Source organism: Talpa occidentalis, unplaced genomic scaffold (genome assembly GCF_014898055.3).
Source record: "Talpa occidentalis isolate TD23 unplaced genomic scaffold, MPIMG_talOcc4v2.1 talOcc4.14, whole genome shotgun sequence".
Lineage (NCBI taxonomy): Eukaryota > Metazoa > Chordata > Mammalia > Eulipotyphla > Talpidae > Talpa > Talpa occidentalis.
This window is the reverse complement of record NW_023601433.1, coordinates 64787740-64804324: the sequence shown is the minus strand read 5'-3', so window position 1 is coordinate 64804324 and position 16585 is coordinate 64787740. Positions and strand designations below refer to the sequence as shown.

Genomic DNA, 16585 nt, shown 5'->3' with positions numbered 1-16585 from the left:
GGGGAGGCCCTATTTATTCTATTTTTTAAAGCCATTAACCAACTGAAACTATGTAAAAGTTAATAACCCAATAATATAAATATATTATTGGGCTAATAACCATCTAATAACCCAATAATGTATATTATTCTAACTTGTATGTATTTCTAACTTCTCGTTATAAATATTACATAGCCTGATTCCAATTTTTATAACCAACTTAAGGAAAGTAAGTAACAACCAGAACTTTTAAAAACAAATTTCTTCCTCCTTCAATGACTTCAATATCTTAATTGAAGACAGGACAGTAAGGCAATGAGATAACTTTTAAAACAAGCATGCCAAATTTTATACATCTCAAAATGGTCCTATAATTGTTGATTACATTTCTAAAAATATCTTAAACCACTGAGAATATATCAGGTGGTTAAGAATCTTGAGAAAAGCTAGTTTTGACTGGGGGAGAAAGTGGTGGGATAGAAATAATAATTACTATTATTTTACTTTTAAGGCACAAATTTTCTTTAGTGGATTTTTTTTTAAGTTATTTTATTTATTTATGCATACAAGAGCTGGGGTGTAGGCCAGAGGTGCTAAAGGGTGAGAAGATTCACCAGAGATAGAGTGGAAAGCAGAACAGGTGGATTGACTGATTGCTGAGGGGAGCAGCGGGCAAAACAGGAGAGGTCTGTTGCGCCATGTGGTTAGCTCCCCTAGCCGGGAAGATATGAGCTGCAGCGACTGCTCATAGCTTCATAGTGCTGAGACTGAACCCCTGCGCCACCACGGAGGCCCTCCAGTGGTTCTTGAATGCAATTCAAAATGAATACTAAACTATATCATCTATAGTGGCATTAGTGGCCTGAGAATATATAGTATGCTATACAGTCCTGCACTGCATAATGATGCTTTGGTCAGCAACAGTCCAGGTGTGCAACAGACTAAACCATCTAGGTTCGTGTAAGTACACTCAATAATGATCACACAACAAAATCGCCTATGCATTTCACAGAAATGTATCCTCTTCATTAAGTGACTACAATTTAAAAGCTAACAATGTTCACTTATAATGTAAAATTTTATGACATGAGACTAAAACATTAGGTTTACTATTTCCAATAATAAATCACATGGTTCTGATTTTTACTTCTTTTACGTTTAAGTAATAAGTACAATAATCAGAACAATGCTAAAAAACACAATAAAGAAAAAGTCTTCCAGAATGTGGAACTTTCTATAAGAAAACTGCTGTAGATCTTGAAATAGTCAATGTCATGGTATAAAAGCAAAGATAAATCAACTAATCAAGAATAATGGACATATAATGTAGTGTCCTGGATTTTAAAAATACGTATTTATCAAAGGAAGACAGTCTGGGAGACAACGATAACAATGATATACAGAATTACTATTATTTTTCTTAGATGTAATAAAGGTTTAGATTATGTAGGAGAATGAACTGATCCTTACAAGATATATGTCTAAATATACAAGTATAGTTTTTAACATCTGTAACTTGTTTATTCACACAATGAAATGTATACATACACATACAGACATACCTATCTGCATAAACATGTATACACACATGTATATATAAAAATATATAAAGATAAAGCAAATGTGACAAGTGACTCTAAATAAAAAGTATTTGAGCATTCAATGTAAATTTTTTTTTGATCTTTCTGAAAATTCTCAACATAAAATGTTGTCAGGAAAGCACAACTTGAATCTCATACTCACTTCAAGGAGCCAATCAGAAATATCTTATACCCTCTTTCTCTCTGCTTAATCGCAACCTCTAAAATCAGTGGTCTCCAAATCAGCTATACACAACCTAGGGTACAGACAAAATAAACCACTGAGACACACACACACAAATAGAATTTCTATTAATTATGTTTTTCTTCACTTTTTAAAGATTTCTATTTTATAAGACACTAATTTGTCTTATATAAACATATTAGTATAGAATGTGTACAATATGGAAATATACATATTGTGATACTATATATTCAAAAATATATGTTACTGATCAGGGTATCAGATCAAAAATTTGGACACTAGTCTTTTATAAAACAGATTTAACATTTTTAAAAAACATTTCTGGGCACCAAAAGATCACTAAAACCAGTTTCTTTTGCTTTTATCCAGGGGATTATTGAGTCTTAATAGTTTACTACCTAACCCTTATCAGAAATTCTGAGTCTAAAAGAAGGAGCAAAGAGAAAATGATGGTAGTAGGAGTATTAGCATAAGCGAGAGTCAGAAAATCAGCAGAGTACTACATGACCCCAAGTTATCAACAATAAAATGCTAAATTTTGTTCAGCAATACTGAAATTTAAAATGCTATAGAATACTATGAGGAAAACATTGTTGAAGCTAGGAAAACTTCAGAAAAAAAATATTAGTAAGCACAGGAATTTCAAAGGAAGAACAGACTAAAAAGAGGATATATAAAAGTCAGAGTCTGGCTTTGCTTAAAAACCAGGGGGCATGTCATTATAAAAAGTAGAGAAAATAACCCAGATATTTAACAAGAACACTTAAACCATCATTCTAAAATAAAAGATAACTGAATGTCAAGGGTTTGAGAAAATATTTAAGTAAGTTTCCCTTATATAATTTTATTCTCAGTGGTACAAAGCAGCTAATCAACCAGATTGAAAATTTTAGAAAATGATGCAATAGTGAAAAACTTAAACTATAGTTTTGTTAGTAAATATTTTGAAATTGACACAGCAATAATTACTAGTACAATTGGGAAATAAACTGAAGAAATAGATGAAAAAAAGAAAACTGATTTTAATGTACTGAACAGATAGAAATCTGATCAATTTTACCAATGTATCTTATTTTACAAAATAACTAATATTGTTTTTAGAGTTGCATAGTTTACAACATATGACACTTAATTTGTCTTTTATATATATACTAGAAGCTTTGGACTAAAGGTATTTTCAAGCTAGATATGAAGGCTGTATACATAAGAAATGAATATCAGTGGTCTATTAAGCATTTTAAAGACAAAAATTAAAAGGTACAGAAACAAAGTCGAAGCTTTTAATATAAAGAAGGGACTATCTGGGTACATAAAAAGGTCTCTCATCATGTAGCAGAGAAAAGTAACAGTGAGAGAGAACCAGAGTTAGAAAAGACTGTAATGTCCATTAAGTATATGCTAGTAAGTTTTAGAGCACTGAAATATTATCATCACACCTAATTAGCTACAGGATTTGTCAGCTATTTATGCTAGATAAGTAAAAGAACTGGGGTTTTCCATGAAGACGTCACTGGTTTGTGGAAACACACTCTAACTGATAAAGGAAATAAACTTAAAAGTAAAATGTGCTTCATAGAAATTTACATTATGTTAGTTCATTTTATAAATAATTCCATTACTTCAAAAAGGAAACAGCTATATTTTAAAGAAAGATTTTTAAAGTACAATACATACACTTTCAGAACAAAACTATCTGTGCTCATAACTGGTCTTTTCCTATTAGTGTTCTTGTCACATCATTTGAAAGATGGAAAACCAAATGGTTCATCTTCATTGGAATTTTTCCACATTATTTTCATACCTAGTAAATGAAAAGCACAAACTAGTACAGTATCAGGTTTAAATATCATCATTTAAACCTTTATAATTCTAGCAAAACAAAAGGTAAAGAAAATTTTATATGCATTTCAATAAGGACAGCTTCTTTTCCACTTTACCTTTCTTTGACTTTTGCAGGGCAAAAGGCTAACTAGAATATTATTTTACAGCATAAGGGATACCAAAACACAATGGGGAAAAGACACAACTATCATTGATAAATAGGGATTTGTCAAAGACAAGAGAAAAATACAATACTACTTGAGAAAAAGTCATCAGTTAAACTAGAATATGCACATTGGAATGAAAAAGATAACAATCTGCTTGACAATGCTTACCAGAAATCATCTAATTAAGAACTTAAAATGGGAAGTTTAACCTCAATTTTAAAATTGCTATTTGAAGGTAACATATTGAAAACTCAGGAAAACACACCAGAGTGAAACACTTACATTCAAAATGGTAGTTTAAACCTATGAAATTAAGCACGATTAAGATAATTTGCCAAATAAGGAATCATCTGTCACAAAAGAAATATGCTACCTGGTTACAATTGTCTTAGAAAACACAAATTAAATTTTCATTTATGGCATGAAATCTGTTAAATTCATTGAATGTGATGCTCAGCTCATTTTTTCTCAGTTGTTTAAATAATAGTGTCAAATAATAGTAAAGTTTGTACAAATAGGGAAATATAAATATTTAAGATTAAAACATCAGTGAGAAACGTCACATATGGATTAGAAGAAAAGCATTCATTCAAAAATATTCCTGAATAGAAAGCAAAATAAATGCATTAGAACTTTAAAAGAGAGAGCAGTGCCCAAATCCAGTCTGAAAGATAAATATGCAAATTGTTAAGAAACATAGGTTACTTTGAAACATCTATTTATATCTATTTTAATGAAGAATTAAAGGATACAAAGTTTTAAAGACATATTTAAAAGATTACTGGTAGGATAAGACAGATGAATCAAATTTCCTTTATATCCTAAATAATTACAAGAGACTTTGAAAATGTAGTGTAATTCACATCTTCTTTCCAGTTTAAAAATTTCTATCCATTGCCTCTATCTTTGGTGTCACTGCCACCAATAAACACAGTATACAGATTAGAAACCTAATTACTATTTCCAGCTAGGAAAAGGTAAATCAATACCACTTCTTTAAAAATAGGAGATAAAGACTGTCTCATGATCCCACAATATTCTGAAATACCATGCCAAAATGTAAAAGTTTAAAAGGGAACACCATTTGCTATAATCGCACCAAAAATTTAGCTACTGTACGCTGGTATGATGACAGCTAGCAGTATGCAGAGGCTACAGAGAGACATACTATACATACATTTAGTTTGCAATTAGTCAAGGAAGGTTCAGTTTAATGTGAAACTGAAATATAGACAACAAAATGCCTTCATGTAAATATGCTACAACTTTGTTCTCTTGCAGATTAGGATAGTGTAATTATCTTAAATTTACACAAAACAGTATGACACATGGTAGTTGTTCATGATTAAAATAAAACAGCGATGTAAATTAATTTAACAGTGTTAAATATATTCACATGATCACCACTGTGACTCAAAATGGCCACTAATGAAGTTACACATCAATATATATGTACATAACATATGCCACAACAGTTTTTGTAAGTTTGACTTTTTGCAAATCAGATAATCCTATGAGACAAATAATCTTGCATCAATTCTTTCATATTATGAAAGGAATTAAACGTTGTAAGTAGTTTCATTCCTCCGGGGATTGGGGGGAGGAGAAGAGGGACAACTCTAAAAAGTCAGTGCAAATTGAAGAGAGTTCTACCTTCTTGAATATCTGAACTTGCTGATCAAGATATATTCCTATAAGCTGAGGATTAAACAAATCTTAAGATATTAATGAATCTCATTACGTTGTTGGTGGCAATTAGCAGGTATCTGCCACAAAAAGAAATCCCAAGTCCTATAGCAGAGCCTTCTGAGAATATGGTTGTTGTGGCTGAGGTGGCTGTTGACTGCCTCCTGGCTGAGGAAGCGCTGATGATGTTAAATTATAGTTTGGCACCTGGGACATATTAGTTCCTGCATTCTGATATATAGTGACATCAGCAGCAGCAGCAGCAGCAGCAGCAGCAGCAGGTGGAGGACTATACACTGAAGCCTGGTTGGGATATGTACTTCCTTGAACAGAACTGACCATTGTGCTGTGGAGGGTAAGAAACACTCAATTAGATAAACACTGACTTATAGATACACATTTACAAAGGAAAGCTATTCATTAAACTTTCATTCGTTCGTTCAATCCATTCAATAACTATTTATTAAATACCTACAATGTGATAAACATTGCTATTTTAGATACTGGGATACTGTAAATGAAAGATGATGGGGAAGTCCCTACCATCAAGGAGCTGATAATTAGTAGGACGAGAAGATAGCAAATAAACGTATAGGATGTCAAATGGTAATAAGTGGTATGAAGAATAAAGCACAGTAGAGAAGACCAAGAATACTTGCAAGAAGAGATTCCAGGCAATAGGGTCTTTCAAATAAGCCAACATTTAAAGAGACTTGAAAAAAATGAGGGAAGGAGTCATACTGATTACCTGGGGTAGAAAGCATAATCAAGCAAAGTACAGATGACAACAGAAAATGCCAGGCATCTCCAAGAAATAATAAAGGAGACTACAAAGGCTGCAAAGGAGTAAGCAAAGCAGAGAGTGGCATTAAAGTGACAGAATTAAGGAGAAGAGGAGTCTTATAACTTTGTGCCTTGTAGAACACAGTAAAAATTCTGGTTTATAGTTGATCAAGATGGAAAGATACTCATTGGTTTTGGCGAGGAGGGTGATGTGACTTTTGACTTAGGTTTTAAAGAGGCTGTCATTCTGGGACAAGGACAGAAGTCAGGATACCAAACTGGAAGCTATTACAACCATTCAGGTAAGAGCTGACAAGCAGCAAGAGTCATGGTAGACTTGGTGAAGAAAGAGGGAAGGAAAGGATCAGACTTTGAAAGCAGTGCCATCAAAATTTGCCAATGGAAAGAAATGTCAAGAATGCCTCAGGTTTTAAAACTGAATAACTGGTAGAGTAACTGGTAGAGTGGCCACTCACTGAAAAGAAAAAGACTACAGATAAGGACTAATGATTAGGGGAGAGAGAAACAAAGCACAATTTTGGCTGTCAAGGAGATGTTTAGGAGATGCACAAGAAAAGATAATTAAGAGGTAGCCAGCTATTCAAGTCTAGTGTGAGTTTGCCTACTAGCCAGTGAGCAATTTGAGGGTAAAAAACTGAATTATACTTGTATATTAAGTGTCTAACACAGTATCTGACACAGACTAAATGTTCACTTATATCTAACAAATATAATTTAAAATAGTAGGCAAATACATAAACTTCGGTCCCCTTAACACTATCACTGTCATCATCTCTACACAAAGGCAGGTTTTAGAAATTGTACCAGTACCACCTTTTCCAAAATCATCCTAGAGCAACAGAAGTCTGGAAAAATGATTAATCATAGAACCTGTATCATCTGCAGAAGAAGAAACTGCCTCCTAGGTATGAATTGGGGGCACTAAAAAAATTGCCTACCATAAACCACCATCACAAAAACCTACATTAACCTTCACTTGGAATTAGAAAGCTCCAATATTTGCTGTAACTGCAAATACACGCACACAACTATCAAGTATACTTCACACTCCAATTTTTTTGGGGGGGGGTTAAAGATTTAATTTTTTTTTAATTTTTTTTTTTTTAATTTATTTATACAAGCACTGGGTACAGTCAGAAGCATGGGAGGGTAAGAGAATTCACCAGAGCCAGAGAGGGGAGCAGAGCAGGCAGAAGGACCGAAGTACACTGCTGAGGGGAGCAGCGGGTAGCAGGAGAGGTAGCAGGAGAGGTCTGCGCGCCATGTGGGACCCTCCCCCGGTGGCCGGGGAGCAACCGGGTATTGAACCGGCGCTGCAGAGGCCGCAGGCAGCTTCGCGACCCAGCGCACAACCGCCGCACCACCGGGGAGGCCCCGACACTCCAACTTTTTTATTCTCCATTTTCTCTGTTACCATTATTCTCATTTTCCCATTTATGTACACACACACACACACACACACACACACACACACAAGCATGCACATGCACTTGCGCACAGATGCCTTCTCATTACCTCCACTCAGCACCACAAACAAGAATGAACATCTGGTATCAGAGCTCTATCTATCCTGGAGTTACTTACAGTTACACATAAACAAAGGGCACTTAAGAATTATAACAGCACTAAATTCAAACAATAATATAATCAAATTACTTAGGGTAAGAAGCCTGAGTCTGCTGATTAGGAAGGGCTGGGTTTGCAGGTGGTGGAACTGCTCCTTGGCTGAGAGAAGACAGTTGTTCCGGGGGAAGACTGTAGCTCTGGAGATGGCTCATCTGTGCATTCCCTGCAACCAGGTAAGCACCACTTTGAGGAGGCCCTGGATATACCTAAAACAGATAATGATAAAATAAATTAGATTTCTGAGGCATCCCAAACTTTCCTTGAGAGGGATTTAGTCAGAAAAAGAACAATTATATCTCTGCAATCTTTTTAAAGTTACTTTTGTTGACAGACATTTTTTTAAAATATTTATTTATTTATTTTTTATATAAGATCTAGGGTACAGGCCAGAGGCACAGGTGGGTTAGAGGATTCACCAAAGACAGAGCGGGGGCAGACAGGCAGATGGCCGAAATACACTGCTGAGGGGAGCAGTGGGCTCAACAGGAGAGGTCTGCCACGTCATGTGGGTTTCTCCCTGGCTGGCCAGGAATTGAGCCCGTGCTTCAGAGGCTGCAGACAGCTTCACAGCGCTGCACTCAACCCACTGCGCCACCCAGGAGGCCCTGTTGACAGACATTTTTAAAACATTTTTAAGAAATACTTTTCAGTGAAGTGGGTTTCTGAATTTTTGTGCAGGTAAACACTGGTTAAACTCATGTTTATGTCTACATGGAAGCAGCAAAGGAACTCACCTAGAAACTCTATAATAGTATAATTTCTCTTTCCATATTAATATTTTAATTACTATCCTAAAAAGTATGCCAAGGAATGTTAAAGAAGTATTTTTTTTTTTTTTTTTTTTTGGTGGGACCCTCGCTGGTGGCCAGGGATCGAAACGGTGCTGCAGAGGCTGCGGGCAGCCTCGCAATCCAGCGCTCAACCGCTGCACGACCAGGGAGGCCCAATAAGTATTTTATATCATTTTTTTATATCAATAGACTGCATTTACTTAATTTAAATTTCTCAACTTGCAGTTTATTAAACACAGTGAAAACTAACTCTCTAAAGTAGGGGTCAGAAAACTTTTTGGTAAAGAGTCAGATAATACGTAATTTAGGCTTTGTGGTCATGTAGTCTCTATCTGCCTAAGTAGAAAGCAGATACACAATGCACAAAGGAATTAAGAATGGCTATGTTCCAATAACTGCTTATTAAAATAAGTGGAAGGCTGGATTTGGCCCTTGGTCATCGTTCTCTGAATCTAAAACCTGTACTTGTTTTATCTAAAGAAATTGAAGGCTTAAATGCTCAAGACTTTAAACACACATAACACTGCAATTTTCTACAGTACTCTTTAGATCTTTCCATTTCACAAATTTAAAAAGAGAACATCAGGTATTACGATAGCAAAAGGAGAAAAGACAATTACATTAGTATTTCTATTAAACCATAAGAAGACTCATATATTAGAATCCAATAGGTTCTGATTATAAACCCAATAATTACAATCCTCTTAAATGTTTTTTGTGTGTATAGTTCATGAATTGAACATAAGGGTTTTTAGTCTTTGTTTCAAAGTGGTGATCAAGACTCCTGAGCAGGTATCACTGACATCATCTCTAGTCCCTTGTTTTTCAGGCCTACCTGTTGATCTTCAGGACTGGGGCCTTTATTTCAGGGAAAGCAGATCATGCTAAAAAGTTAGTCTGAAAAAGTTTGCACCACTCTACATGAATAAAATAGAGTACCAAGATAATTACTCCCTGCACTTTGAGTTTAGTAAGTTTGTAGAAAGGGATTATTGAAGGAGTTGTGTGGGGTGAATAGAGAGAGAGAGAAAGGGATTAAACATGGAATGTAAAACAAAGAGAAACCTCCAGATAAGAGCAGCTCACTATAAAATGGAAAACTATAAATATAATATTACTATAAATATAAATAATTTTTAGAAAATACACTAAACAAACTACCTTAACAAGATAATGACTAGATAGACAAAAACTACCTTACTCCGATAATTACATATGAAGTTTTAAAATAGATGTTTGAGCCTCCTTCCTGAAGACTGATTCAACAGGTGAGGGGTATGGCCAAAACTTTTTTTTTTTTTTTTTTTAAGCCTGATGGGTTATTCTGATGCACACCCTTGCAGAAACAAAAACAAACAAATAAAAATTTTAACCAAAGGACTACTGGTACAACTAGTATACTATATATTGCATTGTCAAGTAAAAAATTATTCTAAACTTATTCCAAACAGTAATAAAGTTTCACATTTACAAAAACAACCATTCCAAACAATCTCAAATATATATTTTGAGTTTTGAAAAACTTACCTGAGAACCAGAAACACCAGATGACTGCATGTAATACTGCTGAGTTTGTAATTTTGCATACATGGAATACATTGGATCTTCATTCATTAACTTGGTATACAATGAAAGTGCCTCCATCACTTTAACATTAAGCTCTGAGAGTTCTGAATGTTTTCTGAAACATTTAAATGTTAGAGTTCTATTAATAAGACAGCAAAATATCAAAAAAGCAAATAATGGCAAAAGGAGATGCTATTAAAAATTTAACCTTGTGACAAGGTTAAATTTTAGCTCTGAGGCAATCAAAACTGTTCTTTAAGGTTTAGGTACAGGTACTATGCTGGGGGAATTCTAGCTTATATGTGATTTTACCTCAAAATATCTAGGTTTCCCAATATATGGGTTACCTGTGGCCCCTGTGGCCATTCATGCAAACATGATTCCAGTTACAGTTTAGAGAAAACATGATTCCAATATACAGTTTAGAGAAAACTTAAGGGAAGTCAACATACAATATAGACACAACATGTGCTCTTACCTATCAATATCTTCCAACTTTTCATCAATGAGAGGTCCCATCTGGTGACACATTGCTAGGAAAAAATTTGAAAAAATATAAGAAAATGAAGCACATGAAAAACCTTTTGGCAGATACTGCTATAATACCAGGAATAAAGAATCTACTTTGGAACAGTAAAAAATTGTATGAATTAAACTTAGCCCACAGAACCAATTGAATTTCTTAAAGTAAAATTTTTTTTTAAAGATTTATTTATTTATGCATACAAGAACTGGGATGCAGGCCAGAGGTGCGGGGAGTGAAAGGATTCACCAGAGACAGAGTGGGTAGCAGAATAGGCGCGTTGCCTGAAATACACAGCTGAGGGGAGCAGCGGGGAGATGGGATAGGTCTGCTGTGCCATGCGGGTTGCTCCCTGACTGGTACAGGATCGAACTTGTGCTGCAGTGGCTGGTGAGAGCTTCACAGCACTGTTTTTAGCCCCTGTGCCACCAGAGAGGCCCGAAGTAAGATTGTTTTGAAGTAAGATATGACTATTTAAAATATTGATAACTGGGCCTCCCCAGTGGCACAGCGGTTGAGCTCTGGGTTGCGAAGCTGCCCGCAGCCTCTGCAGCGCTGGTTCGATCCCCGGCTGCTCCCTGGCCACCAGAGGAGGGTCCCACATGGCCCGCAGACCTCTCCTGCCGCCCACTGCTCCCCTCAGCAGTGTATTTTGGTCCTTCTGCCTGCTCTGCTTCCCGCTCTGGCTCTGGTGAATTCTCTCACCCACCACGCTTCTGACTGTACCCAGTGCGTGTTTAAATAAATAAATAAATAAATAAATAAATCTTTAAAATAAATAAAGTATTGATACCCAAAATTTAATGCCAATTTCTAAAATGCTGAACATTCGATTTGAATAGAAAAGGACAAGAATTCAAATTCTACTAAAAGTTTAAATTGCATATAAAAGTAAGTCTGGGGCCTCCCTGGTGGCGCAGGCGGTTGAGCTCAGTGCTGTAAAGCTGTCCGCAGACTCTGCAGTGACTGTTCGATCCCCTCCAGCCTCAGAGCAACCCACATGGTGAGCAGATCTCTTCTGTCTTGCCCGCTGCTCCCCTCAGCAGTGTATTTCGTTAGTTTGCCTTTTCTGTTCCCCGCTCTGTCTCTGGTGAATCCCCTCACCCTCCCGCTCATCTGGTCTGTACCCCGGTTCTTGTATAAATAAAAATAAATCTTTAAAAAAAAAAGTAAGTCTGGGTCACAGAAGAATGAGAAATGTTAGCCATTTTTAATATCATTCTCAATTTTATTTAAATGAAAAACTATTGTGTAACAGAACACTAAATAAAATCCCTAATTATTCTTTCCTCACAAGGTAAATGGAAAACAAGGTTTACCTTCAAGATGAAGTAACTCTGGCAGATCTGGCTGATCATCACTGGGATCTGTACTTTGCAACATCTGCAACAATTGATCCATTTTATCCTATAGGAATTAAAGAGTTAAGATCAAAAGCAACAATCATTATGCAACAGATTGTGAATAGAGAACTTGTGTAATTCATAGTTACAGGGTTTTCAATTTTGCTTTTATGTATATAGTACTCAGGTATTCTCTTTAAGTTTAGTCAGAGCACTGAAAGCTCTATCTACTCATTTTTGCAACTGCTAGCAGTAACTATTAAATGAGGAAAAAGAGAACCACATTTAAACTTACAATGTGTGAGTTCTTCAAACTCATGTCATGCTAATGGATTTCTGTATCATTTTGTGTGGAAGCAGCTGTAGCCTAGCCATGCTAACAGGTGTAACATCTCTCGCAAGATGACATTACTTATGACTAACAACTCAGTTATTTCTTCCCCACTATGGAACACAGCAGCTGTTCTAGTAAGGCATAACTCAGCTATATTACAGTTGTTCTTCCAACAAGGGGCTTAAGGACTTATTCTCCATTTTATTTCCACCAATATTTACATTTGTCACAAAAAGGAGGAGAAAGATCTTGCAGGGTTCTCTAGTCTCCTACAAAGGAAAGGTGGGAAGGTATCTTGAGCAATGACTCAGGTCTATTTTAGAATCTTCTGTTATAAGACCAATGCAATAAATAAAAACACGATTACATAAAAACATCTATACATTATGTAAGTACATATTTTTATTTGTTTTTAAAAATCAAAACATAGATTTAATGCACAAAAGAATACTATGATAATCAGAAACGTCTCCATTTATAGCTTTTATGTGGTTATGCTACTAAATATAGCCATATATGGTAAATACCTTAAAGATTATCAAGTTTAAGCAAATTCTTTTAAGACCATTTAAAACGGTAGTCTGTAAAGAAGTAAAAGCAATTTTAAAATAAACTAATCACTGGAGAAATAAAATGACGAAAGTATATGAAAAATTCTTCCCAAGTCAAAAGAACTGGGTGTTTCGAAATGGATACTAGTTTTCAACGTAAAAGATAGACAATTTATGTACTCTAAAAAATGAAGGCATGTTTCAGAAAAATTTGCTGATGACAAGCAAAAGGGAGGGTGGGAGAATGAGACCGAGTCAACTAACACATGGATAATTTTTGTTTTGTTTATTTACAAAACACTACACCTTATATGAAATGATTTACTGTCAGAGATATAGTTTCTAGACAGACCATTAGTCTCACTCTAATGCAATTTTTATGTAATGAAATCAACCAAACAACTTTTCCTGACCCAGTTAAGACTCCCTGGCTCTTTGCAAAATCATCTACAATCTATTTCTCTAAAAGAGTGCTCTTCAATGTGGTATATGTACACAAAGGAATACTATGCAGCAATCAAAAAAGATAAACTAATGCCATTCACAGCAACATGGATGGAGCTTGAAGGGATTATGTTCAGTGAAAAAAGTCAGAAGGAAAAAGAAAAATACCAGATGGTTTCACTTATAGGAGGAATATAGGGGATCACGGGGAAAAAAAATAGTAATAATAACAACAATAACAAAAACCCACAACAAAACAAAACAAAACAAAAATAAACAGACAACTATAAATCAGAGATATTCTGCAGTGGAGGAGAGGAAAAGGGATCAAAATGAGGATGGGCAGAGCACAAGGGACTATATTGATGGTGCATGGGTGAATTGGTGGTGGAAATTCTATGGGAACTACACCTGAGAAAAGAAAGCAAACAATGTTAAGAGAAAAAAAATAGATTAAAAAAATAAAAATAAAACGTACTCCCTCCAATTAAAAAAAAAAAAAGAAAGAAAAATAAATAAATAAAAGAGCACTCTTCAAACTTCCTGCTTCTGTCTCCCATAAAATATTATTAACAGGGCCTCCCTGGTGGCCTATGGATTAAGTCTCAGCACTATCACAGATTCGGCCTGAGTTTGATCCCTGGCAAGGAAGCTAACCTACATATGGGATGGCAGACCTCTTCTGTCTTGCCCACTGCTCTCCTTAGCAGTGTATTCACCTGTTCTGCTCCCCACTCTGTCTCTGGTGAATCCTCTTACCCTGTGCACCTCTGGCCTACACCCCAGTTTTCTACCCAAAAAAAAAAAAAAAAAAGGATAGTAACAACCTATAAATGCCTTCACATGAGTTATCTTTTAGAGATAACTTATTTTTCATCAAAAGTTTAAACTGTTACAAAAGATATAATTTCTAGAACATTAAATACTGAGTTTTTAAAAGAAAAGTTACATCATTTTATGCTAATCAGAAAAAAATCTTATGGATCATGGAATATCCAAACAAAAAACTGTAAAAAAGTGGAAACAACCTAAATATGCAACAAATAATTAAATCAAGATAAATCCATTCTACAATATATTAAGCACAAATTTAAAATAATGATGTACACCTGTATATTTTGACATGGGAAGACTGGAACTAGACAAAGCTTCAAGAATCATCTTTGGTTTGACTGTACTGCTTAAATGTTTATAATAGAACACATACCTGCATCAATCAAGTAATAAGCTTTTTAAAAGAAGGCAAGAAAAGACACTTCAAAAACAAGTTATGAACTGCTCTCACTTACTTCATCAATAAAGGCTTGTTCTGGCTCCGGCTCTATTGTTTCTACCTGAACATCATCACTAAATTGTACCGTCTTCTTCTCGGTTTTAACTGTAAAACAGGCAACATTTATCTTTTTCTTTTAATAAATTTAAAATTCTATTTTAAAGACCTTTAAGTTTCAAGAGAGAATTTGTGTTTTCCTATACTCCTTCAGGCTAAGACTCAATTTAAAGAATAATTACATTGGAGATTTAGGCAATAGTAACAGAACATTACTTTATGAAATTCTGTCAAGATTTCTTCATTTTATCTTCTAAAGATTTTATGTTATCCATAAAACATTCTTTACTAAAAACAAGAGGTACATTTCTGAAGCAAAGACTGTTTTTACCTACTATGTATGAGTTTACCAAGTGGAGAACAAAAAAACCAAACTTTTACAATGGCATAAATGAACTCTGCAACTTAAAATGAATCTTCTTTTTAAATTGCCAGACCTTTCAATGGAATATTTCATTTACTAACCTATAGTTATTTTTCAATAACATGAATTGGAAAGTTAGCTATATATTCTTTAGCACACCGCTCAGATGTTTTACCAACTTTCAGGACAGTATAGAATTTTGCAACCTGGCAGGGATCTGATATTTCCAATAAATGAGTCTGTATTTTTTAGCTACATTATTTTTGCAATGCAAAAGTGGTTACTAAGGAATCTGTAAGCCATTGGTCAGAAGAACAAATTTTTCAACATTTTGTTCAACAAAACAATCTTTAAAAATTATTCAATATAATACTCACTAATAAAGTTATGATCAACACAGCAATTAACATTTTCCAAAATAATACTGACAAGAAAATAGTTTTAAAGGAATGAACGTCCTTTCTCGTCCTTACATCAATGTAGTCAATCAACATTCATAAAAATATTAAGAATCAAAATGAAAGAAGCATGGGAAAGGCAAAGTTAAGGAAGAAAATATTTACTAGTATTAAACAAGCTTGTTGGAATATTACATTTCCTCCAATTAGGAAATGAAATTCAATAAAATATGTCCATTTTATAAATGACGTAAACCATGGCTTTGAAAGATTAAAAACTCTTGTGTAACAGAAAGCTAATAAATAGCAAATTCTGGATTTGAATACCAATCTATCTGGTTCCACTGACCCCATAACACTGGAATTTGTGATTTTACTGAGAACAAGAAGTCAAATCATATGTAATCAATCAAAATTACATATTCTGCACTGTGCGCTTCCACAGAAAATGAAAACAGTATAATTTCCAACATAAAGAATATATTCATTCCATTCAAGTCATCACAAAGCAAAATTTTAAATATTAAAAAAAGTTCAACCAATTTCATTTTCCCATGGGGGAGGGGGGAAGAGACATCTGCTAGATATTTTTGCTTTTCATTACTTGAGCTATTAACACGTAGAAAGCTGGGAAAGCACCATATTTCACTGGCTGTTACCCGTAAAAGAACACATGGTGAATTTCACATCTTAACAGCTGATGATGCACAAATTTGTGGCACTTGTTCTCCATAAGAACTAATACTATTACTATGCGTATATGTATGTGTGTACACATGCGTGAGCACGTATATGCATGAAATTACTTTCATATATATAAAAGATAGTGTTTTCACAACATCTTACTAAATCTCCAAAACAGAAACAACAAAGAAGGGCAGGTATCTATATTTAACACTTTAAGTGGGCCTGTTTCCTTGTAAAAATGTTGCTACGAGGACCTTGCTTGCACTTGTTTTTCCAAGATTGAGAATTAGAAGTTCTTTTGCTGCTATTTCTCATTTATATGGTCCAGAGTGATGTATATGAGAAGAACTACAGAAAATATTTTGAAGTTACATTGCTGTATAATG

The 16585-nt window shown here is 34.7% G+C and overlaps 1 protein-coding gene across 2 annotated transcripts in view; it reads right to left on the bottom strand.

Moving 5' to 3' along the window:
• Positions 1-5541: 5541 nt before the first annotated feature.
• Positions 5542-16585, bottom strand: part of STAM (signal transducing adaptor molecule) — a 55314-nt gene continuing 44270 nt past the window's right edge. For both annotated transcript variants that reach the window (XM_037510678.2, XM_054695109.1), the window contains exons 9-14: positions 14710-14798; positions 12068-12155; positions 10704-10758; positions 10187-10340; positions 7899-8074; positions 5542-5784 (exon numbers count right to left, since the gene is read on the bottom strand). In XM_037510678.2, the coding sequence (XP_037366575.1) occupies positions 5544-5784; positions 7899-8074; positions 10187-10340; positions 10704-10758; positions 12068-12155; positions 14710-14798 (803 nt within the window). In that variant the 3' untranslated portion in view covers positions 5542-5543. The remainder of the gene's footprint in view (positions 5785-7898; positions 8075-10186; positions 10341-10703; positions 10759-12067; positions 12156-14709; positions 14799-16585) is intronic.